Below are 21,160 nucleotides of genomic sequence, written 5' to 3' on the forward strand. Positions count from 1 at the left end.
GCTTTTTTCAGCTTCTTCAAAGAATTAATCGTCGATTCCTCAATCTCAGTCCTCTCCAACGCGCTCTGAATTCCTGTTTTAAGTTCTTCAAGAGGCTTACTCAACGTTTTCAAAGCTTCATTCTCGATCTGAATCTCAATTCCTAACAAACCTTTATAGCTTTCTATCTTATTATCAATAGACTCAATCGAATCATTTATATCTTTAATAGAATTCATCAATTTCGTCGAAACTCTACTAACTTCTTCCACAGAAACCATAGTCTCTTTTCTCTTCTTCTGCACTCTCTCACGTTGAACGTTTAAAACCATCTCCAAAGTAGCCTGCACTTCCTTCAAAGGCTTCTCCAAATTTTCCAGATAAACAGTCGACGATTCCTCCACAGTCATAATCGACTCCTTCAATTGCACCAGAGGCTGAGCTATTCTTCCAATTATCGTTTCCTCCATACTCGAAGCTTCCTGCATTCGTTCAACAGCTTGTTCCTCGATGAACGATATACTCTTCTCAAGATTGGACAAAGAATCCACAATTGCATCGATACTAGCTTCTTCCTCAGCTATAGTCATGCCAGGCTTGTCTTTAAGCACCACGAAGCTCTGGAGAACGTCAGCTAGAGGCTGTACCAATGTCTTCACTGCCTCATATTCAGCTTCTCTTTCGTCCTTTTTATCGTGAACGACACTTTCCTCCATTTCCATGATCGTTGATTTTATGACTTCTACAGGTTGCACTAATTTCTCCACAACCGACCAATCTGGCGTGTCTATTCTCGATAACTCTTCAGCAACTACAGCTTCAGGCTCTACAACGACACATTCTTTAATTTCAGCTATAGATCGTTCTATTTCCTGTAGAGGAACAGCAAGACACTCTGTGATCCAATTACTCGACTCTTCAGGGATCGGTTCCACGTCAGGAGACATCACTCTCTCTTCCAGAACAAAGATGCTTCTATGAAGTGTCATCAGAGGCTCAGCTAAAGCAGTTAGCAATGAAACTTGGTTCACTGCTCGATCTTCGGCAGACTCGATCAGCATACAATCTTCGATCAACGCGATAGATTTACAAAGCTCTTCCAAAGGCTCTATCAAAGGATTCAAAGTAGCTTCCTGTCTTCCATCAGAGTCGTAAGATTTCTCTTTCGCTGATTCTATGGCTATTTGCTCGTGAATAACAGACACGGCTGCGTTCTTCAATTCCAGCAACGGCGTCGCCATTGTCTTCAACAAAGACAGATCCTCCTTCTCTGACAAAGCAAGAGCTATATCATTCGCGTCCATGGACTTTCTCTCTTCGATTACTATAGCCAAACATTCCTTCAGTTCACTCAGAGGCTTGGCCAAGCCTTTCAGCGCTTGAACCTCCTCCTCAGAGAAAGAAAGTGCCATTTCTGAAGGCGTTTCCACGGTAGTTTGGTCCACAACCATCGGTCCAGTGATTCGAACGTTCGGTTCTTCCACGATGTCTGCCCAAGTCTTCAAGGAAGAAGCGTCTTCCGATATAGTGTCTGCCGCAGGTTCTATGATCATCTGTTGATGGTCAATTGTCGCCACACGTTCCACTAAATCGTGAAGAGACTTGGCGAACGTTTCGAAGGCTGTGACGCTGTCAGCTTTAGACAGTTCGTCGGCAAATTCTGGCGCAGCTTCGGCGACCTGTTGCATGCCAGCCACTGAGGTCTTCAAGTCTGTCAACGTCTGAGCCATCATCTTTAACTGAGAAGTGTCTTCGAGCTCTGACAAGCTTTGCACACCTTCCTCGACGATCATGTGCTCTTGAATCGCAGCGATCGATTTTTGGAACTCCTCCAGGATCGGTTTCAGACATGTCCCTTCGAACGACACTTTGTCGGCTTCCAAACTCTCCGCAGATTGCTCCAGCACGTGTTCACCTTGAATAGCTGTCACGAATGATTTTTCCAGCTGTTGCAACGAAGGTATCAGTTCGCTCAGTATCGTCACAGGTTTCCTCGTCTCCGCGGGCTCCAATATTCCCGCTTCCTGAAGCTTGATCTCTTCAATGCTGGAAATCGATTCTTGCAATATTTTCGCTGGAACAAGAATACCGTTTGAAGGTTTCAGTTTCATCGTGTGCTCCAATTGTATCGTTCCAATGATCGTAGCGATCACTCTAGGCCTCGAGATCACAGCAGAGCACTGTTTCTTGAATTCTTCCATCGCTTTGCCGAAAGCTTGTAGCGCGGAGGCGTTCTCGACGTCCAAAATTTGCTGACCAGGCTCTTCTATGGTTGACAACTGCTGGACCACTGCTATGGACGTTCTCAAATCGCTCAGCGATCCTTCCAAATTCTTGATCACCATGAAATCCTCCGTGTCTCCAGTCAGAGTCAAAGTTTCTCTAGCGCGGACCAATTGCTCTTGAATCTGGGCCACGTTTCTGTTCAGCTCCTCCAACGTAGACTTAACTGGCAATTTCTGTAACACTGGAATCACTTGTATCTGTTCGACAGTTTCGTACTTGGTAGTTGTCTCCATTCGAACAGCTGACAAGAAGGATTCTTCGAGTTTGTGCAGTGGCTGCAGCATGCTCAACAAAACCACAGCTTCCTGTTCCTTCTTCTTTCCCATTAGCTCGCTTTCTTTGTCGATGTTCTTAATTGTGCTCTGTAATTCTGTAAGAGGTTCGATCACTGTTTTTACCAAGTCTTCAGTTACTTTCTCCTGCGTCGAAATCTCTTCTGCAGATCTCTTCACTTCCTGCTGCTTCGCCACTGCTAACAGTTTCTCTCCAGCTTCTTCCACTGATCGAGCGAACGCTTCCAAACGTGATTGTTCCTCGTCTTTCTTCATCTCTCTCACTTGGTCCTGCTGAGACGTGGAAATTTCTTGAACCGCTGCCACTGAAAGCTTCATCTCTTCCAACGACTTCTCAGCTGCCTTCATCAAGTTTATTTCACCAACATCAGCTGAAGTCGCAGTTTCACTCGTCTGCTGTTGAATAACAGCGATCGACTTCTGCAATTCCTCCAACACAGGCTGCAAGTTCAATTTCCCCACGGGAACTTCGCTTTTCTTCAGTTCCTTCGTTGTCTCCTCCGACACGATTTTACCTTCCTGCACAGCAGTTTGCAAAGCCCGTTCCAACACATTCAGTGGTTCAACGAGAACGTTTAATTTCAAACCAGACTGTTCTTCCTTTGGTACCTTCAGCTCCTCCGCTTCCTGCAATTTTTCTTCCTCGATTTGCGAGAGAGACTCGCGCAGAACGTGAACGGTAGCACTGATCTTCTGGAGAACTTCAACCTCCACCATTTTAGCCTGTTGCTTCTCAGCTTTCTCCAACTTCGTCTCTGTTTTCTGTTGACTTATCACCGCGGAACAGCGTTCCTCTAACTGTTCTATCGACCTAGCGAAAGCTTCCAAAGCGGACGTCTTCTCGGTCTTCATCTCTTCAGCTTGCTCCGAAGAAACAGCGACCACCTGTTGCACAGTGGTAACTGTAGCCTTCAATTCTTCTATTGCTTCAGTTATACTCTTCATAGTTTCCACTTTAGAAGCTTCTGAAGTCATGGTTAACTGTTCCTGAATGGTAACGATGCTTTCTTTCAATTCTTCGAGGATCGGCTGAAGAACCATCGTCTGTGGCGTTTCTTCTCTCAGTTCTTCGGCGGTTTCGAGCTTCTGGCCGGTCGCCTGTTGGACAACCTTCACCAGAGACCTTTCCAGTTCTTCGAGAGGATGCATCAGAGGAGACAACGTCTGCACGTTCGCCTTTTCCGCTTCCAGAGCTCCGACTTCTTCGACATTCTCTTCCTGTATCTTCATAATGGTCTCGCGTAGCGTGTGAACCGGTGCGATAATCGTCTCGAGAACTCGTGCCTCCAGTTTTTCAGCTTCCTTCGTCTCAGCCACTGCTTCTTTGACCTCTGCCTGTTGTTGACTGACCACAGTCAAGCATTCCTCCAGTTCTTGCACCGATTTGGCGAAATGCTCCAACGCAACCACTTTTTCTGTGTCCGATAATTTTTCTTCTTGGGCGGATTCGACGGTAACCACGCTCTGAATGATCGCGAGAGAAGAATTCAGGTCTTCCAGCGATTTTTCCGCAGCTTGCATCAAGGAAGCTTTCTCAGTCGAGGCTGCTGTCGCTGTTTGAAGTTTCACTTGCTCTTGAACAGTGGCTACGCATTTTTGAAGCTCTTCCACGACAGGTGAGACGTCCAATTTTTCCAGAGATGCAGATTTTTCTGGAATTTCTTCAGTTTTCTCAAGTTTCGTGGCGACAGCCTGTTGAACGGTCGAGGATAAGGACGTTTCTAACTTCTGAAGTGGTTCTACCAGAACTTTCAAAGCTTCCTCTGCTTCGCTGACTTTAGATGCATCGAGAGTTTCTATCTGTTGCATCTTTTCTTCTTCGATCTTGCTTATAACTTCTCGTAGCACTTGAAGAGGAGCAATCGCCATTTCTAGAATTTCCACCTGTGACTCTTTCAGTTCTTTAGGGACCAACTGCACTCCAACTTGTTGCTGAGAGACCACCGCCAAGCATTTTTGTCTAATCTCTTCCACAGACTTGGCGAAAGATTCCAAGATCGATGCTTTGTCTAGATCTCCAGTTTGCTCAGCTTCCACGCAGATTATCTCCTGAACAGCTGCTACCGAAGACTTCAATTGCTCCAATGGCTCCTCAATAGCCTTCGCCACTGAAGTCTTCAATTTCTCGCCTGTCCTATCTTTAGCAGGTTCCAAGGAAACTTGTTCCTGGATCACAGCGATTGTCTTCTGCAGCTCCTCCAAAACAGGCTCGACACTCATCTTCACCGAAGATTGAACGTCTTTCATCTCCACAGCTGACTCTTCCTTAGCCATGCTCATCTGCTCAACAGCCACGGACAAGGATTTCTCCAACTGTTCCAGAGGTTCGACCAAAGTGTGCAACACAGCTGCTGCTTCCTTCGTCTCAGAAACGACCAGAGCTTCGGCTTCTTGCGTTTGTTGCTCGTCAAGCTTGGAAACGGTCTCGCGTAGCACTTGAATCGGACTCGCGATGCTCTCGAGAACTTGCTGACCGAATTCCTCGAGTTTTGCGACTTGTGGCTGTTGCACGAGGCTCACTTCGATCTTCTGCTGGCTAGAGATCACCGAGCACACTTTTCCTATCTCTTCCACGCATTTGGCGAACCCTTTCAAGGCTGCCGCCTTCTCTTCACCTGCCAGTTCCTTCGATTCCTCGGTTTCGAGGCTCCGAATGATCGCCACGGACTCTTTCAGGTTCTCCAACGGGCTTTCGATCAGTTCGGCGATCGATGGCTCGACTTTTGCGCTGGATACGTCCAGTTTCTTCGGTTGAAGAGATACCTGTTCCTCTATCACAGCGATAGACTGCTGCAATTCCTTCAAAATGGGGGCAAGTGTTAATTTTTCTGCAGAGGATTCTTTCATTTCTTTCGCTGTTTCCGCTGTTTCAACGCTGACCTCGTGAACCGCCGTGGACAGTAGTTGTTCTAATTCTTCCAGGGGATGGACCAGAGGTTTCAAAGCTTCCACCATGCTTTTGCTAGCTTGATCTAAGGCTTGAACATCTTCGGTCTTTTGTTCCTCAACTTCGGAGGTTGTCTCGCGCAGTAATTGAAGAGGCTGAACCATCATCTCGAGAACTTGCTCTAATTCTTCCTTCTGGATTTGTTCGGAAGTTTCTACTTTTACTTTAGGCAGGCTGACTATCGCCACGCATTTTTCTCCCAATTCTTTCACTATCTGCACGAACGTTTCCACGGCCAATGTTTTCTCCGCGTTGGAAAGCGCCTCCGCGCTGTCAGCCTCGGCTGTTGCGATTTTCTGAACGACTCCAACGGAGAATTTGAGATCTTCCAGCGATTCCTGTACTTCTCTCACGATCAAAGCTTTCTCTTCTGATTTTAACTCTTCTTCGCTTGCTTCCAGGATCACTTCTTCCTGAATCGTAGCGATGGATCTCTGCAATTCTTCCATTAGAGTGTTCACCTGAAGAGAGTGCAACGATGGAGAAATTTGTCTCATTTCCTCCGTAATTTCCCGAGTCTCTATGGCTTGTTGCTGAGCCGAGATATTCAAGGATTGCTCCAGTTCTTCCAATGGATGAATTATAGTGGTCAGTATGGCAGTAGCTGTCTTCTTCGTCGCTGATTCTTGCAGATCCAACGTTTCAGTTTCTTCCAACTTCTGTTCCTCGACCTTAGCGATCATTTCCCGGAGATTCTCTATCGGGCTGACCATTTTCTCCACGAGATTCGCTTCAAGCTTCATCTCTTCCTCGCTGAGCAGTTTCTGTTCGATCAGTTCCGTCGATTCCACCGAAGGTGAGGCAGATCCAAATGGAGAAGCGTCTTTGGGTTTCACTTGCTCCTCGGAAATCATAAGCACTTCTATGAGTTCTTCAAGAGGCTTGGCCGTTGCTTCTTCGATGTCCTGACTCTCTTGCCTCGTCTTCGTCGCCATCTCTTTGATTTCTTCCACCACTTTCATTCTCTTCAATTCTGCGGTTTTTCTTATCACTTTCACCAGTTCGGATATTACTTCCGTCACGTTCTGTGCATTCGTGGACATTGAGTAGTATTCTGAGGAAAGTTGCGCTGCGGTTTGCTGCACGGAAGAAAGCTCGCGCTGAAGAGATTCCAGCGGCTCGAGAAGAATCTGCAGCGACACCATCACGTTTTCTTTGAACGCTGGCGACAATTCTTTCTGAGTTATTTGAAGAACCTTTTCCATAGCTTGTTCCGTGTTTATCAAACTGTCCAGCAGTCGGAGAAGTTGCGTTTCTAATTCTGGAATTGCAGAGGAGGGTAACGTGTTTCGAATCGATGTACTCGTGGCTTTCAAGTCGTAGAGGATTTGTATCAGAGCAGTCAACTCTCGGATTTTTCGCTTTTCTTCTTCAGACTTCGAGGGGAGAGACTCTTCCAGAGCTGCACTTACGAGATTGGTTAATTCTTTGAAGGGCTGTTGTAGAGTGACTATCGAGGACGCTGTCTTTTGTATGAGATTTATCTTGGCTTCTCTGTTTCTCTCTTCTTTCGCTAACTCTTCCACCTTTTGGGCTAGAGCTTCTGTCGTTTCTTCTCGCCTGGAAGCTTCCTTCTCTTTCTCAGATTTTAATTCTGCAGTTTCCTCTTTCTTCGTCACTTCTTCTGCCTTTTCAGAAGGTTCTTCTTCAATCTTCGTTTTTTTTACTCCATCCGTTCCTTCTGCAGCTTCTTGCTTTTGTATCAGTTCTTCTTCTGATTTCTTAGATTCTTCTTCAGTTCTTTCTTCCCGGCTCACCGTTTCTTCCATTTTCTCCGCAGTTTCTGCTTTTTGTGTTAGTTCTTCGGATTTTTCAGATTCTGCGGTTTTTTTTTCTTGGCTTACCGTTTCTTCGACTTTTTCTGCAGCTTCTTGTTCTTGAAGTAATTCTGCTGATCTTTTGGATTCTTCTTTTACTGTTTCTTCAGTTAACACTTCTTCGACTTTTTCTGTCAATGGTTTCGATTGTTCTTGTGATTTTTCAATTGTTTCAACTGTTTCTTCTTTGATTTCTGATTCTGTCGCATGTTTGGTCTCTTCTTCTACACTTTTCTCCACCTTAGTTGCTTCTTCTGTTTTTTCTTCCAGTGTTACGACTTTTTCTTCCTTTATTTGCAATTCTTCTGACTTTTCAGGCGATATTACTTCGCTAGATTCTTTTGCAGCTGCTTCGTCTGCCTTTTCCAGAAGTATTTCTGTTTTCTCTTCTGTTATTACTAACTTTTCTGTTCCTTCTACTTTCTCCTCTACTTTCGCGAATTCTTTCAATTTTTCAGGTAATGCTTCCACCTTTTCTTCTTTTATTACCAATTCTTCTGTCGTTTCAGATAATATTTGTGCAGCTTCTTTTTTTTCGACTGCTTCTTCTACCTTTTCAAGTTTCTTCTCTTTCTGTATTGCCTCTTCCACTTTTTCAGTTGACGTTTCTGCACTTTTATCCTTTGAGATTATCTCTTCCGACTTTTCGGGTGCTGTATCTACCTTCTCTTTGCTTTTCTTGACTTCTTCTGCCTTTTCAGATGAAGCTTCAAGTGTTTCCTCTATTTCCTTCACTTCCTCAACTTTTTCATCAATTTTTTCCTTTACTTTTTTCTCTACTTTCTTCACTTCTTCAGCTTTCTCCTCTGCTTTCTTCGCCTCTTCTACTTTTTCCTCTGCTTTTTTCACTTCTTCTACTTTTTCCTCTGCTTTCTTCATTTCTTCTACTTTTTCTTCAATTTTTTCTGTCAACATTGCCGCAGATTCTTCTTGTTTTACTGCTTCTTCTACTTTTGCAGACGTCACTTCTACACTTTCTTCTTTTGCTATCTCTGATTTTTCAGACTACTTTTTCTTCAATTTTCTTCGGTTCTTCAATTTTTTCTGTCAACGTTGCCGCAGATTCTTCTTGTTTTACTACTTCTTCTACTTTTGCAGACGTCACTTCTACACTTTCTTCTTTTGCTATCTCTGATTTTTCAGATACTTCTTCCTTTACCTCTACCTTCGGTAATTCCTCTATCTTTGGTAGTTCTGTTTCTTTTTCCTTCTGTATTTGTTCTTCTACCTTTTCCACTTTTACTTCCTGTATTTCTGCTTTTTCAGACAGTATTTCGACTTTCTCATCTGCTTTTGCAGCTTTATCTTCCATTTTAGACAGTTCCTCGACGATTTCTTCTATTCCTGTTACTTCCGCTACTGTTTCAGCTAGTAATTCAATCTTCTCTTCTTTCTGTGTAGCTTGCTCTGTCTTTTCAAGAGAGGCTTCAGCTTTCTCTTCTTTTTCTACTTTTTCAGGCAATACTTCAGTCTTTTCTTCCATTTTTACCATTTCCTCTATCTTTTCAGAGGATGCTTCAACCTTCTCTTCTTTCTTTGCCACTTCTACCTTTTCAGGCAATACTTCACTCTTTTCTTCCATTTTTACCACTTCTTCAACCTTCTCTTCTTTTCTTGCCACTCCTTCTACCTTTCCAGACTCTGTTTCAACCTTCTCTTCTTTCTTTACAACTTCCTCTATCTTCTCAGACAATTGCCCAATATTTTCTTCTTTCTTTTCTGCTTCCTCTGTCTTCGCAGATAATATTTCCACCGTTTCCTCTTTCTTTGCGACTTCTTCTACCTTTTCAGTCAAGATTTCAATCTTTTCTTCTTCCTTTTTCACCTCCTCTGACTTTTCAGATGGTACCTGCACCTTTTCCTCTAACCGTGACAATTCTTCCACTTTCTCAGATATTTCTACCTTCTCTTCCTTTGATTCCCCAGATGTTCCAACCTTCCCAACCTCCTTCACCTCAGTCTCCTTCGTTACACCGTCCTTATCTTCCACAGGAGCACTCTTTATCTCTTCCAGCTTCTCTTCAGACTTCGCCTCCTCTATTTCCGCCAACTTCCTCTCAGGCGACACTTTCTCGATCGTAACGACACTCTCCACCTCCTCCTGCGACACCTCAATAATCTCATCAACTATAGTCTCAATCTTCGTGATAGTAATTGGCATATCCAGCGAAGTTATCCTCTTCTCACTTTCCTGCACTTGCTCTTTCACTTGTGTCTCCACGTTCAGCACAGTCTCGATCGCTGCTATAGATTCCTTCACACTCTGCAGCACGTCTATCACAGCAGACAGTGTCTCAACCAACGAGGAACCTTTAGACGCTCCTTCGCGAGTTAATTGCTCTCGATGAAGCGAGAAAGAAGAGGCCAACTCGGTCATAGAATTAGCCAAAGCCTGAAGAAGAGTCACAGATTGAATCGAAACCGAGGATATCACCTTCTGATCGATTCTCTCCTTCAACGTGTTCAGCGCCGACTGAAGCTGATTGCTCGGATAGAGAAATCCTTCGACGATAGCTTCCTCGTCGATCGGTTGCTCGCTGTACGTGTGCATGAAATACGTCTGCGACAGAGTTATCTGCTTCTGCAAAGCCTCCAACGATTTCGAGATCACTTCGTGAACAGGTTCCTCCACATTTTCCTCCAAAGAAACAATCGTGTTCCTCAGATGAGTGAAAGACGTCGAAAGATTGTATTGCAGAGTGAAATCTACGTTGCTGGTTCTTCGCGAGTAATCAGTCTTGCCAATTTGCTTCTGAACAGACACAGTGGCGTTCTTCAACGAGCTCAAAGCTTCCTCGAACACCGTCGCACCTTCCAGGTTAGAGATCCTCTCTAGAATAGTCCAAGTTTGCTTCTGAAGACCTTCGACGGCCTTCAAAATCACGCTTCTTCTTTCGTCCAACAGCGCAGTCTCTGGAACCAGACTTTTTCGACTGCTCTGCACCACCGAGAGGCTGCTGAGAAATTCGACCAAAGGTTCAACGAGACTTCGAAGCTCTATAATGATAGCTCTTCGTTGATCCAACATTTGAGGCTGTTGAGAAGTGGCGTTTATGGTGTTCAACATGTAATCCAAAGGTTTCACCAGTATTTTCGCCACGTCTGTTTCTAAGGTATTTTCAGCCTCATTTTCCAGTATCTTCATACGTTCCTCGATATTCTCCAGAGGCTTGGAGATTTCACGAAGAGATCCAAGAAGTTCTTGCCTCGAGTGTATGTCTTTCACTACAATTGGAATCGTGTCTTTGATGTCTCTGATGAGATTCAAGGTAGGCTGCCAATTCTCTTTCAGATTCGAATTCTGACCAAACTTCTGAATCGCCTGATTGATCACTTCTGCTTCGATCACATTCAGAGGCAGCATTAAGTGATTCAAAATGACCAGCTCTTGAGCACCGTGTTGATGGGACTGTTGCAGAACTATCTGAAGATCGTTCAATGGTCGTTGAAGATTTTGCAGAGTGGAAACAGTATGAGAAACCATTTCTTCGTAGGAGCCTTCCAGTTTAGCGTATCCTCCAACCTCCACTCGCATGGAAGAAATCGTTTTCCTGAATTCTTCCAGGGAGTTAGCTAACATCGAGGTTGGTACAGTGGTTGTACCAGTTGTGGGCTCCTCGAAGTCTTCCAGAATCTCTGTCACATCCAGCTGGACGTTTTCCAGCGTCTTGGAAAGAGAGACAATCAACCTCACAGCTTCCTCTTTCTTCCTTTCGACCTGCACTTCTTCCTTCACCTTTGTCACTTCTTCCTTCACCTTTGGCAATTCCTCTATCTTCGTGATCACCTGCTCCGTAGTCTGAGAGCTGATCTCTTCGACCGTCGTTTGCTCGTTTATGGACTCGGTGAACTGCGTCGGAGGCATAGCAGTGGTAGTCTCCATTAGAGTGCCTTCAGGGATAGTTTCTTGAGAAGTGTGCACCATAATCTCTTCCCTGTCTCGAAGAACGATCTCGTGAGGAGCAGTTTCCTGAGGCAGCGATTCTTCCTGAATGGTCTCCTGAGAAGTAGTCACACCCATTTCTTCCTTCTCTTCCAGAGCCATCGATTTGATCATTTCCTTCAGCTCCTTCCTGTACAGAGCTTCTTTGATAGAGATAGGTATCTGATTCTCAATTTCCTCGACGATGTCCACTATAGGTCGAAGCGATTCTTCTTCAGCGTGATCACGAAGAACCTCCATAATCGTCTGCAGGAGATACTTCATCGGTCTACCTAGGTCCTCCAGAGTAGTTAAGTTCACAGGCTCGCGGTACATCGATATTGCGTTTCGAAGTCTCATCAGAGGTTCTCGAAGATCGATCAAAGCTTCTATTAAATTCTCGTCGCTCGGAGGCTCGGAGTAGGAAGTTTCAATTGCAATTTTGTTCACGTCTCTCTTCAATTCGTCCACTGTAGAGCACAGAGCAGATTCTTCGTCGTCTTTCACGCTTTCCTCAGACGTAGTGGACAGCCAATGTTTCATAGGGTCCAGAGATTTGCTAATTCTGTCCGCGAGACCGAACGTTTGAAGCCTCTGTTTCACCGCTTCTTCCTTCTTTGGAATCAGCTTCTCCGCTTCCCTCTGAGCCTTCTTCTTCGCTACCTCCTTCGCGATCAGCGGTGTGTCCTTCTCTATCTCCTCCAGCAGCTCCATAACCGGAAGAATCGCGTCTGCCCTCGCCTCCGTGCTTATTATACTCTGAACGATGGTCTTCAGCTTCTCTACAGGGCTTATCAGGTCCTTCAAGATCTGCTCCTCTTCGGGCTCGTGTTCTTGGGTCAGCAGAGACCTCTGCAGGCTCAACAAGGTTTCTTTCAACAGATACACCTGCTGTATGACGTCGTCGTCGATTGGATTCTTCAAATTAGCAATCGCTACTGCGGAAGAACCTATACTTTGGCGCAAATCCTCGACACAGATGGTTAAGCTGGACGTGTAAGAGGGGAAACTCTTCTCCTGCCTCTCCAAAGCTGAGGACAGAGCGAAGTGAACGTTACTGAGGCTTCTGTCGACGTTCATACCGTCCAAGAAGTGTTTCTTCGCCTCTTCGATCTCTATCAACCGGTTCACAGTTTCCGGCACCTGAGCTTCGATCTCCTCCAACATCTTCGATATACCTTTGATCGATTTCACGGTTTCCTGTGTCGGACAGTATCGCAACGCTTTAGACATGGTGAACTTCAATTTTTCTACGGGAACTACTATCTTCCGTATCACTGGCAGCTCCTCGAAAGTTCTCTCCTTCGAGGCAAGAGCTGCCTGAAGTTCCGACAACGGTTCCTTCAGCTCCAGCAAGCTGTTTATCGTCTCGTCTTCTCTCAGAGTGAGCGCCGTGTGAGCTGCGTCAGACACGAACTGTCTCAGTTCTACAAGACAGGTGGCTATTTCCGAGGAAGTGAGTAATTTCTGAGGACTAGACGCTCCGTTTGTGACAGACTCCACGTCCTCTATGCTCTGCAAAGCTGTGCTTAAAGAGGATTGAACGTCGATCAGAGGATCCAAGATTCTGTCTGTCAAATGCTGAGAGTCCTCTCCTGCTGATCTCGAAGATACAGACTCGTCCACCTCGTTTTCCGGTCCACGAACGATCTTCTCGATGTTCTGCACCATTTCGAGGACATGCTGCAAGGAGCTGTCTTCCAAACTTGCTATCGTCGATTTCAACTGAGACACCGCTGGTTCCAGGATTTTGTACACCGTCTCGGAGCTCTCAGCTACGGAAACTGAGGTCAGAGCGCATTGGAGGGAATAAAGCGGACCGTCCAGGTTCGTCAGCGACTCCAAACCGATCTCTCGCTTCTGAGGTGTCCTCAGTCTGCGATAAATCTCGTCGACTCGGTCGAAGATCGTGGACAATCGAGGATCGAGGCTACCAGACACGTTCTCGTACGATTTTAGAGCTTCCTGAAGAGTCAGTCTCACATCTTTCAAAATATCCAGCTTCGGTTCTTCGACAACTGTCTTCTGCTCCTCCACTGACTTCTTCTCCTTCAATCTTTGAATTTCGTCGATGGTTTGCCCTACAGAGTCCTGCAGAGACTCTATCAGGTTCGTTCGGTGCTCCGATAAAGTGCCTTTCGTCTCGTAGGCCTCCAAAGCAGTCTTCAAAGTGTCTAACTTAGCCTTGAATTCGCGCGCTGGAGGCATAAGCTCGTCCAAGATCTTGGAAGATCCTTCAGTCTTCGTTTCTGTCGTCGAAAATCGACTCAAAGAGCGTGCTACGTCCTCCACAGACTTAGACAGAGACTCGACCACAACTGTGTCGACAGTTTCTATGGTTCCTTTAGCTGGATCGACTGAAACGTCGTTCAAGAAGAAATCCAGGGTACTGAGAACGTCTTCCAAGCTCTTGGCTAATCTCGTAGCCTTTTTGTCCACGGTTAAGATGTTTCTGATGTTCTCATCGAGCTTCGTCACAGCAGACGTCATTTTTATCAGAGCAATTGGCCTCTCACCTCTCGCTCGACCGGTTAACTCGTGTTCAATCTTAGTCACTCCCATGAGAATCTCATCGACAGGGTCTGTCAGGCTCTCTAAGATAGCGATCACGTCCATTTTACGACTCTTCACGTTCTCCTGCCGCTCTATCAGCTCCATTCCGCGAAGAAGCTCCTCTGTCGGACCTCCAATAGCTTCCAGCAAAGAAATTCGAACGTTCTGATTCAAAGACCTATCTCCCGCATTTTTCAAGGCTTTCGACTCTATAGAAGACACCTCTTCGCACAAAGTTTGAATCGGTTTGATGATGTTCTCCGTTACGATAATTTTACACTCTTCCTCGCTCGCAGTGTTCAGTTTCACGTCCAAGCTGTCGATGTTCACCAAAGTGTCTCGTATAATCACAACAGGCTCCTTCAATCTCTTCATATTATCCAGCAATTTTTCTTTGTTACTCTTCGACAAGGATTTCTCAGACTCGCTGGTGGTCTGCTTCCTCTCGCTGGATTTGTCAGGAACGTCTTCAACGTAGGGTTCTTCAGACTTGTTTATAGACTCTATACGCTGGTGCATCTCCGATTTAGCGCTTTCCGATCCGCTTCTTCGTCGTTTTCCGTCGAGTTCGCTCGCGTTCGAGGATTCCTCCGAGCTGCCTTTCTCGCGTTTGTGCTTCTTCTTCCTGTGTCTCTTCCTCTTCAGCGCGCCTGTGACGGAATCGAAGGAGGAATCTCCGCCTATTCCGTCGTCTATGCTCGAACCAGCTGTCTTCTCTCCGCTCAAGCTTCGCTTTCTCTCCTCGACACCTTCGTACACCTTCTGCACTTGGTGCTCCGACATGGATAACCTCGCCGAAGACAAGGCATCGGCGAAAGTATCGCTGTCGTCTTGCTTCAAAGAGGACACTGGGGACATTGGAGAGACTGGCGAGAAGGGTTCGTCTCTTTGAGCGCTGTGAAAGCTCTCCGATTCTATTTTTTGACTTCTCTCGCAAGTTTCGCTTTTGGAGGAGGAGCTCGACTTCTTTCTGGGAGGTCTAGTTGGTGGTTTGTCGTCGTCTTCCAGGCTGTACCTAGCGGATCTCTTGAGAGAGCTGCGAGAATCGCGTTCCGGTGAGGAAAGGACTCGAGTTATGTCGTCGAGGATGGAAACATCCTCGAAGTCGGCTTCTGTGCGGAGATCGTCGCCATCCTCGGCGCTTACGAAGTAATCGGGGGAAACGTCGATGACCACTGCTTCCATTAACAGGTTTCCGGAGTTCGAGGACTCCTTGACGAATCTCATCGGTGGGAGTTCGATCACGTTGTGCTCTACAAAAGGTAGCGGAAGAGGTCTTGAATGGTCGCTGTGAATTCTGCTCTGCTCTGCCATTTTTAATGGGGTTTCAGAGGGTGGGTAGTGGGGAATTAATTTGGGACTGGTGTGGTGCAATTTATGGGTGCATTTTGAATTTTAAATTGTAAATTGCATTGTTTCCTAGGAATTTTCATTCACTGGATTTATTTTTGCAACTAAGATTTCGTGAAAATTTGAAGAAGTAGAGCAGAATTCTATTCAATCACAGGACGAATTATAGAAAAATCCTCTTTTCCAATTTTCTGTAATAATTTCATTGCACGGCGAATTAATCTCGAAAATATGTAAAATTTTTAAAAATTCACTTCCCCAGTGAATTATGCATCTCAAAAGTATCTAAAATACTTGTTTCCAATTTTCTTCAAAAATTCCTTACCATCGCGTTACAACAACAGCAACGATTAAAATCTTGAAAACGAAGTTTCACCAAAAACAGAAACTCGTCATATTCACCTGTTACGTGTTCAGACAACTGATCGGCGTACATCTCGACGATCTGAAGTGCCTCTTCTTCAGTGAGATCAGGCGTCTCGTACAGGCTAACAGACACCTCTTTACCATCGAAGCTGAAGGACACTTCTCCTCGATCGTCCAACGTGACGGAATGGTCGGTTTGCGGTGTGTCGTACAACTGGGACGTTCTTTCCTCGTGTATCGTCGAAAGTGACAGATTTCTCGCAAGTTCATGACCGTTCGGCGATTGTGGTTCCTTTATTTCCTTTCGAACCGGGAATTTATCTATTCGAAATTATTTCCAAGCAATTAGAACAAAAATTAATTTCCCAAGAAAGCATTGGAAACTTGTTAAAGAAATGATTTAAAGCACCTTCGAAACCAAGAAGAGATGCAGAACTACTGACAGTCCCCATACAATTGGTAGCCTCACAGGTATAAGTTCCTAAACAGCATGTTCCATCTTGTCCAGAAATGATCCTGTGAATATCTCCGGGCTTCAATTCGACGCCATCTTTGTACCATTTGAGAATCGGCTGAGGCACACCGATCACTTTGCACTCCAAATTTACAGCCCCTTCGTCCGACAATATGGCGCGTAAACTCTCAAGAAACTTCGGTTTCTTGAAGTGCTTGGGAATGATTAGTTTCAGAAAACAGGAAGTGACGCTTTCACCGTGATCGTTGGAAGCAACACACTTCCACTCGGCCTGTGTAGCAACGAATCAATTTGGTTAATGTTATTCCTCGTGTATTTTCTTCTTCTCTTCGTTTTTTGCTAAATTTCCTTCGTTATTCTTGGAAAGAAACACTTACTTGATCGACGAATTCGAGCTTTCGTACATCGAGATGGCACGTGCCAAGATTTTCCTTGGCAACCTGATATTTTTCGTTCTCCTCCACTGGCACGTCGTCTCTGTACCAAGAGAGGCTTGGCTCGGGGGAAATACTGACTGCGGAATTTATTAAAACAAGCGGTACTTGTTGCTTAAAATATTGCATTCACGATGTGTTTCATCTTTGATAATTAAATAAATGGGAAAACTTGCAGGAAGGTTGGAAGATTTATATATAAATTTCAATCATCTAATTCTATGATAACTTTGTGTAGCGTGCATTATAATTAAATAAACGAGAAAATTTACATATAAATATCAAGGTCTCAATGATCGAAATATTTCGACAATTCTATACTTGAAATCATGATAATTTTGTGCACCGTGTATTTACCTTGTATCGTAAATCGAAAATCTTCGTTGATCCTCGCCTCGCAACTTCTCAGACCTTTGATGAAGATGGGCGGTTGATCCGTGCTCAAAAGTTGCAGGCGTTCTTCTTCGTTCAGTTGATTCTGTATATCTTCGATCGTTAATTCGGCTGTGCTCTTTGCTTCTCCCATACAATTTCTCGCGATGCAACAATAGGAACCTGATGAAAAAAGGATCCGCAACAAAATAAGAGTGAGAGAATTTTTTTCAAGTGTTTTCGACGTAATATTATTCGTACCCAAGGAGTTGGTCCCGGTTAATTGATAAACATCTCCTGGTTTTAGTTCCTGGCCGTCTTTGAACCACCTCAGCAATGGCGTGGGGAATCCTACGACCTTGCACTCGAAGGACACCAAACCTTCTTCCGTTAGGACAGCTTTCAAGCTTTCCATGAAGCGGGGTTTCCTGTAGTTCTTTGGAACTTCAGAAATAAAAAATTCAAATTCATCGTTAAAAGTCTTACCTCGAGTTCTAACAAAAATAACGATTTTTTTCACCAGGGTTCTTTTTCTTCTTTCAGAATTTCTATTTTAGCATTTACACCTTCATCGACAGTATATCGTACTTCAGTATGATTTATTAAGCGTCAAAGTGTTCAGGGCGCGTAGATAAAGTGTAATTACAATATAATTCAGAAATTAAGTAGTACAAGTCAATGGTAAGATTTCGAGGAATTGTTTTTCGATTGTGAAATTCAAGTTACTTTTGGATTTCTGCAATCTATTATAGGTAGCTTCGCTAAATTGTTTAAACAATAGATTGTGAAATAAATTGTTAAATTTTCTTTCCACTTACTGGACATTGCAACGTAGCAAGTAGTAAACTGTTTCATATCTTCCGCGCTCGTGGCGACGCACTTCCACTCTCCTTCGTCCATGGCTTCCACAGGGTTTACCTCTATGGAGTATCCACCAAGGCCATCTTCCATCACGTGATACTTGTCGCTGGGCTCGATTCGTCCCTCTTTGTTGTACCACGTAATTGCTCTCGGCCATGGTGGTACTTGGACTACATTGGTACCATAATGTTTCATTGAACACAAAAAAATGGAAAATATAGTTTTACATAAATACCACGTGATTAATTTTGGCAATGATAACGCTTGAACTACGTTGGTACCATAAGTTTTCATTCGATGCAAAAAGGAAGATAGGAAAATGTGGTAATTTTGGTTAAATTATTTTTTTCTGTATTAAACATAAATGCCACGTGATTGCTTTTCGTAATTATGGTATTTAAATTATAGCGTGTTAGAAAAGTCCAAAAAGCGAAGGCTTGAGTGGGCCATGTGCAGTCTTCTGCTGCGTTTCCCCCTCCTAGGGATAGTTTTGCCTCAAGGCTAAGAAAGGCCATATTGTCAAGGGGGTCCTCTTGACTAGGTTTTTTCAGGAAGGACAGAATTGTATCAGCACTCGTGCAGTATAGTTCAAAATACAAGGATTCACCCTGTTTAACCGCCCACGTTTATATTTTATTCCACCGCTCACCATCGTTATCCTGACCGTTTTTACCTTACAAGTGGTACCGTAATTTTTCATTTAACACAAAAAAAAAATAGAAACCGATGTAATTTTTATTAAATCACTTTCTTTTGTATTAAACACAAATGCTTTCTTGAATAATTGATTGATTTTGCCAATGACGGTATTTGGACTACGGTGGTACCATAATTTTTACAAAGTTACTTCTTTATTAGAAGCAAAAGAGATGGAAAAATGTGATATACCTTGACAAGAAAGCCTGAGAGTGTCCCCGATCCTGCAATATTCGTCCTGCAGGATTCTTGTGAAGATAGGAAGAGGACCAGACGGTTTCAAGGAATCCGCTGGCTTTAGAGAACCCTCCCTGCTACCTTTTCCAACTACATGTACCTATGAATCGACATTGGTACACATTTAAAAAAATCGAAACTCTTCTACTACCCGTATTCCCCCAAATTTAAACGTAAAACAATATTAAAAATATAAATTCTCGAGCAAATTAAAAATACCTTAGCTTTTCATCCATGACAAATTTTCAGAAATGGATCTTTCATTAAACGAAAACGAATACTCATTGCGAAATATGTGCGAAGGGACTTTAAAGTCCCAAAAATTCAATCCTATCGATGGTTTACTACAAGGATATATTTTCATTTCACTATTTAATTTTGTTCCAACGTTCCGGTAAAACTAGCAACTCTCTTGCTGCGCGAAATTTGTCAGCGGATTATTCTAATGTTTCAAGTTGTAATCTATTCGCTTACTTTCGAAGAGGAATAAGCGATTCCCATGCAGTTCACCGCCTCGCAAGTATAAATGCCAAGGGAGGTTGGGTCATCTGGGTTGGCAGTTAAAGCGAAGACATCACCAGCCTTGATTTCTTTGTCGTCCTTGAACCATCTCAGCACCGGAGTGGGCACACCGACCACTTTGCACTCCAAGGATACTGTACCAGTCTCTGTGAGAAGAGCGCGGAGCTCTTCGACGAATTCTGGCCTTTTGTAGGCTTTCGGGACTGCAGATACAAAAGTACAATCAAATGCAACAAATTTTTGACAAATACTGCAGTATCTCAGCTCTGAGCTTTGAACACAGACAACGGCATATCTAAGCTTCTTAGATTCTATCACCTTATTCCACAGTAAATAAAAGAAACAATTGAATATTTCTACTTTTTAAATGTGAGTGAATTTTCACTCAGAGTTAACGAAAGAAGAAATTTGAGCGGCATTTCCGAGTGAAAATTTTACCATCCACTCGGAATAACACCTTTCTAGTAAGAAAAATCCTCGTTCGATAGCAAGAATCAACGATTAAAGAACAAACAATCCTCGTCATCTTCTTCCACTTTCGCATCCAGCCCAAAACAGAACCGAATCCCCAAATTTCCTCCGATCACCAATAAGGCACACATGTCCCGACCCGGTTCTGCCATAATTCCGTCCGTGTTCGGCTCGTGTCTATTTCCGACTATAAGGGACTGTGTAGCGAGCCGCTTCGAATCGAGTTCCAGAAACCCAGAACACCGTCGTAAATTCGACGTTCGAGAATCGATCGTGACGTATGTATCACAATAGAGACGCGCGTGTACGCTCACCGATCACGGTTAGACGAGACGAACAGGACGATCTGCCGCCCCTGTTCTCCGCCATGCACGTCCAGTACCCTTCGTCCTCGACTGTGACAGGTGCCACGTCGACGCAGTAGAAGTTCCCCTCGTGGACGAAAGAGAATCTCGTGCCCGCGTGGACCGGCTCTGCGTTTCTGTGCCAAGTAATCTGGAATTCAACAACAACGGCCCGTTGAAAGATTTAAGCAGCGACGAGGCTCACTGACGTCAGCGACCTGTCAAACAAGCGCGCGCGTTCGTGGAAAATGAACGACAGGTAGATTCGTTACGTGCCTCACTTAACCAGTTTCATTGTTCGACGATATGGCTGGCGGGTTTTCAACATTTAGCTGGCGAAGACCAGTTGGTTTTTCAAAATTCTTCGATTACTCGTGTGTCAAATAAGATGTTTTCAATTATTCTCTAGGTGTATGGAAATAAGTTTCTCGTTTTTTACAGTGCTGTAATTTAGCTTTTTTGTAATAATAGAAATGATAAGGAAATATGAAATGTGAAAGAAATTTGCTTTATAACAACGAGTCAGGCTCGTGGCACAGATTTTGGTCAAGTTGCGACAGAAACTGTTGTATTGTTAATAATGATTCACTTTAGTTCTACCATTCGTTTTAATTTACAAGACCGAGGATAGATAGAGTAGCTTTTCTTATCTAAGACAGTACAAAAACAGTGAAAAAGAATGAAAAGTCAAGATAGTTAATTGCGTTAGTACACATTAAGGTCGTTTCAAGAAGAAGATTACTTATTTCTCTCGTTTTACTAAATAACGCTTACCCAATAAAGGGTTAAAATCGCGAGAGATTGGTAAAATTGAAATTCAAAGGACATCTCTAAATTTTCAGCTAAATTTTTATAATTCCAGTTTGGTGTAAAAATTTTACGAATCCCGAATTATCCCAGAATTACAACGAACGCGCGTTAAAACTGCTTATTACCCATAAAAAAAAACGGTCGTTATTCTATTTCCGCGATAGATCATCGCAGACGTATCAAAAGGGGGGGAAAAATTCGAATTATTTCGGTGAATCATCGGCCATAAAATAATTCCTACATCCGAAACAACAAAATTCCACCGTTTCTCCATGGTGAATTCTCTCCCCTCGTCGCGTTACGCAATTCGGTCAGAGAGCAAAAGCGCCGCGGAAAACGACTATCTGAAAGTTTACGGTTCTCTGGAGGTGAAGCGGCGGCGGCGGGCGGAACGTAACGCAACGCTTAACGCAGATTTAGCCGAT

General features: G+C 44.1%; 1 protein-coding gene across 1 annotated transcript in view; it reads right to left on the reverse strand.

Annotated features, from left to right (window-relative positions):
* The window catches only part of LOC108570461 (titin-like), a 74,444-nt gene that overhangs the window by 31,924 nt on the left and 21,360 nt on the right, over positions 1 to 21,160 (reverse strand). Inside the window, 13 exon segments of the mRNA XM_017932323.1 lie at positions 1 to 8; positions 10 to 8,315; positions 8,317 to 13,284; positions 14,128 to 15,050; positions 15,550 to 15,834; positions 15,923 to 16,259; positions 16,366 to 16,502; positions 16,780 to 16,977; positions 17,056 to 17,238; positions 17,613 to 17,825; positions 18,544 to 18,688; positions 19,063 to 19,313; positions 19,896 to 20,076. The exon segment at positions 1 to 8 is cut by the window's left edge and continues 898 nt beyond it. Coding sequence (XP_017787812.1) covers positions 1 to 8; positions 10 to 8,315; positions 8,317 to 13,284; positions 14,128 to 15,050; positions 15,550 to 15,834; positions 15,923 to 16,259; positions 16,366 to 16,502; positions 16,780 to 16,977; positions 17,056 to 17,238; positions 17,613 to 17,825; positions 18,544 to 18,688; positions 19,063 to 19,313; positions 19,896 to 20,076 — 16,135 coding nt within the window.

The sequence above is a fragment of the Habropoda laboriosa genome, unplaced genomic scaffold, assembly GCF_001263275.1.
Source record: "Habropoda laboriosa isolate 0110345459 unplaced genomic scaffold, ASM126327v1 scaffold84, whole genome shotgun sequence".
Classification (NCBI taxonomy): domain Eukaryota; kingdom Metazoa; phylum Arthropoda; class Insecta; order Hymenoptera; family Apidae; genus Habropoda; species Habropoda laboriosa.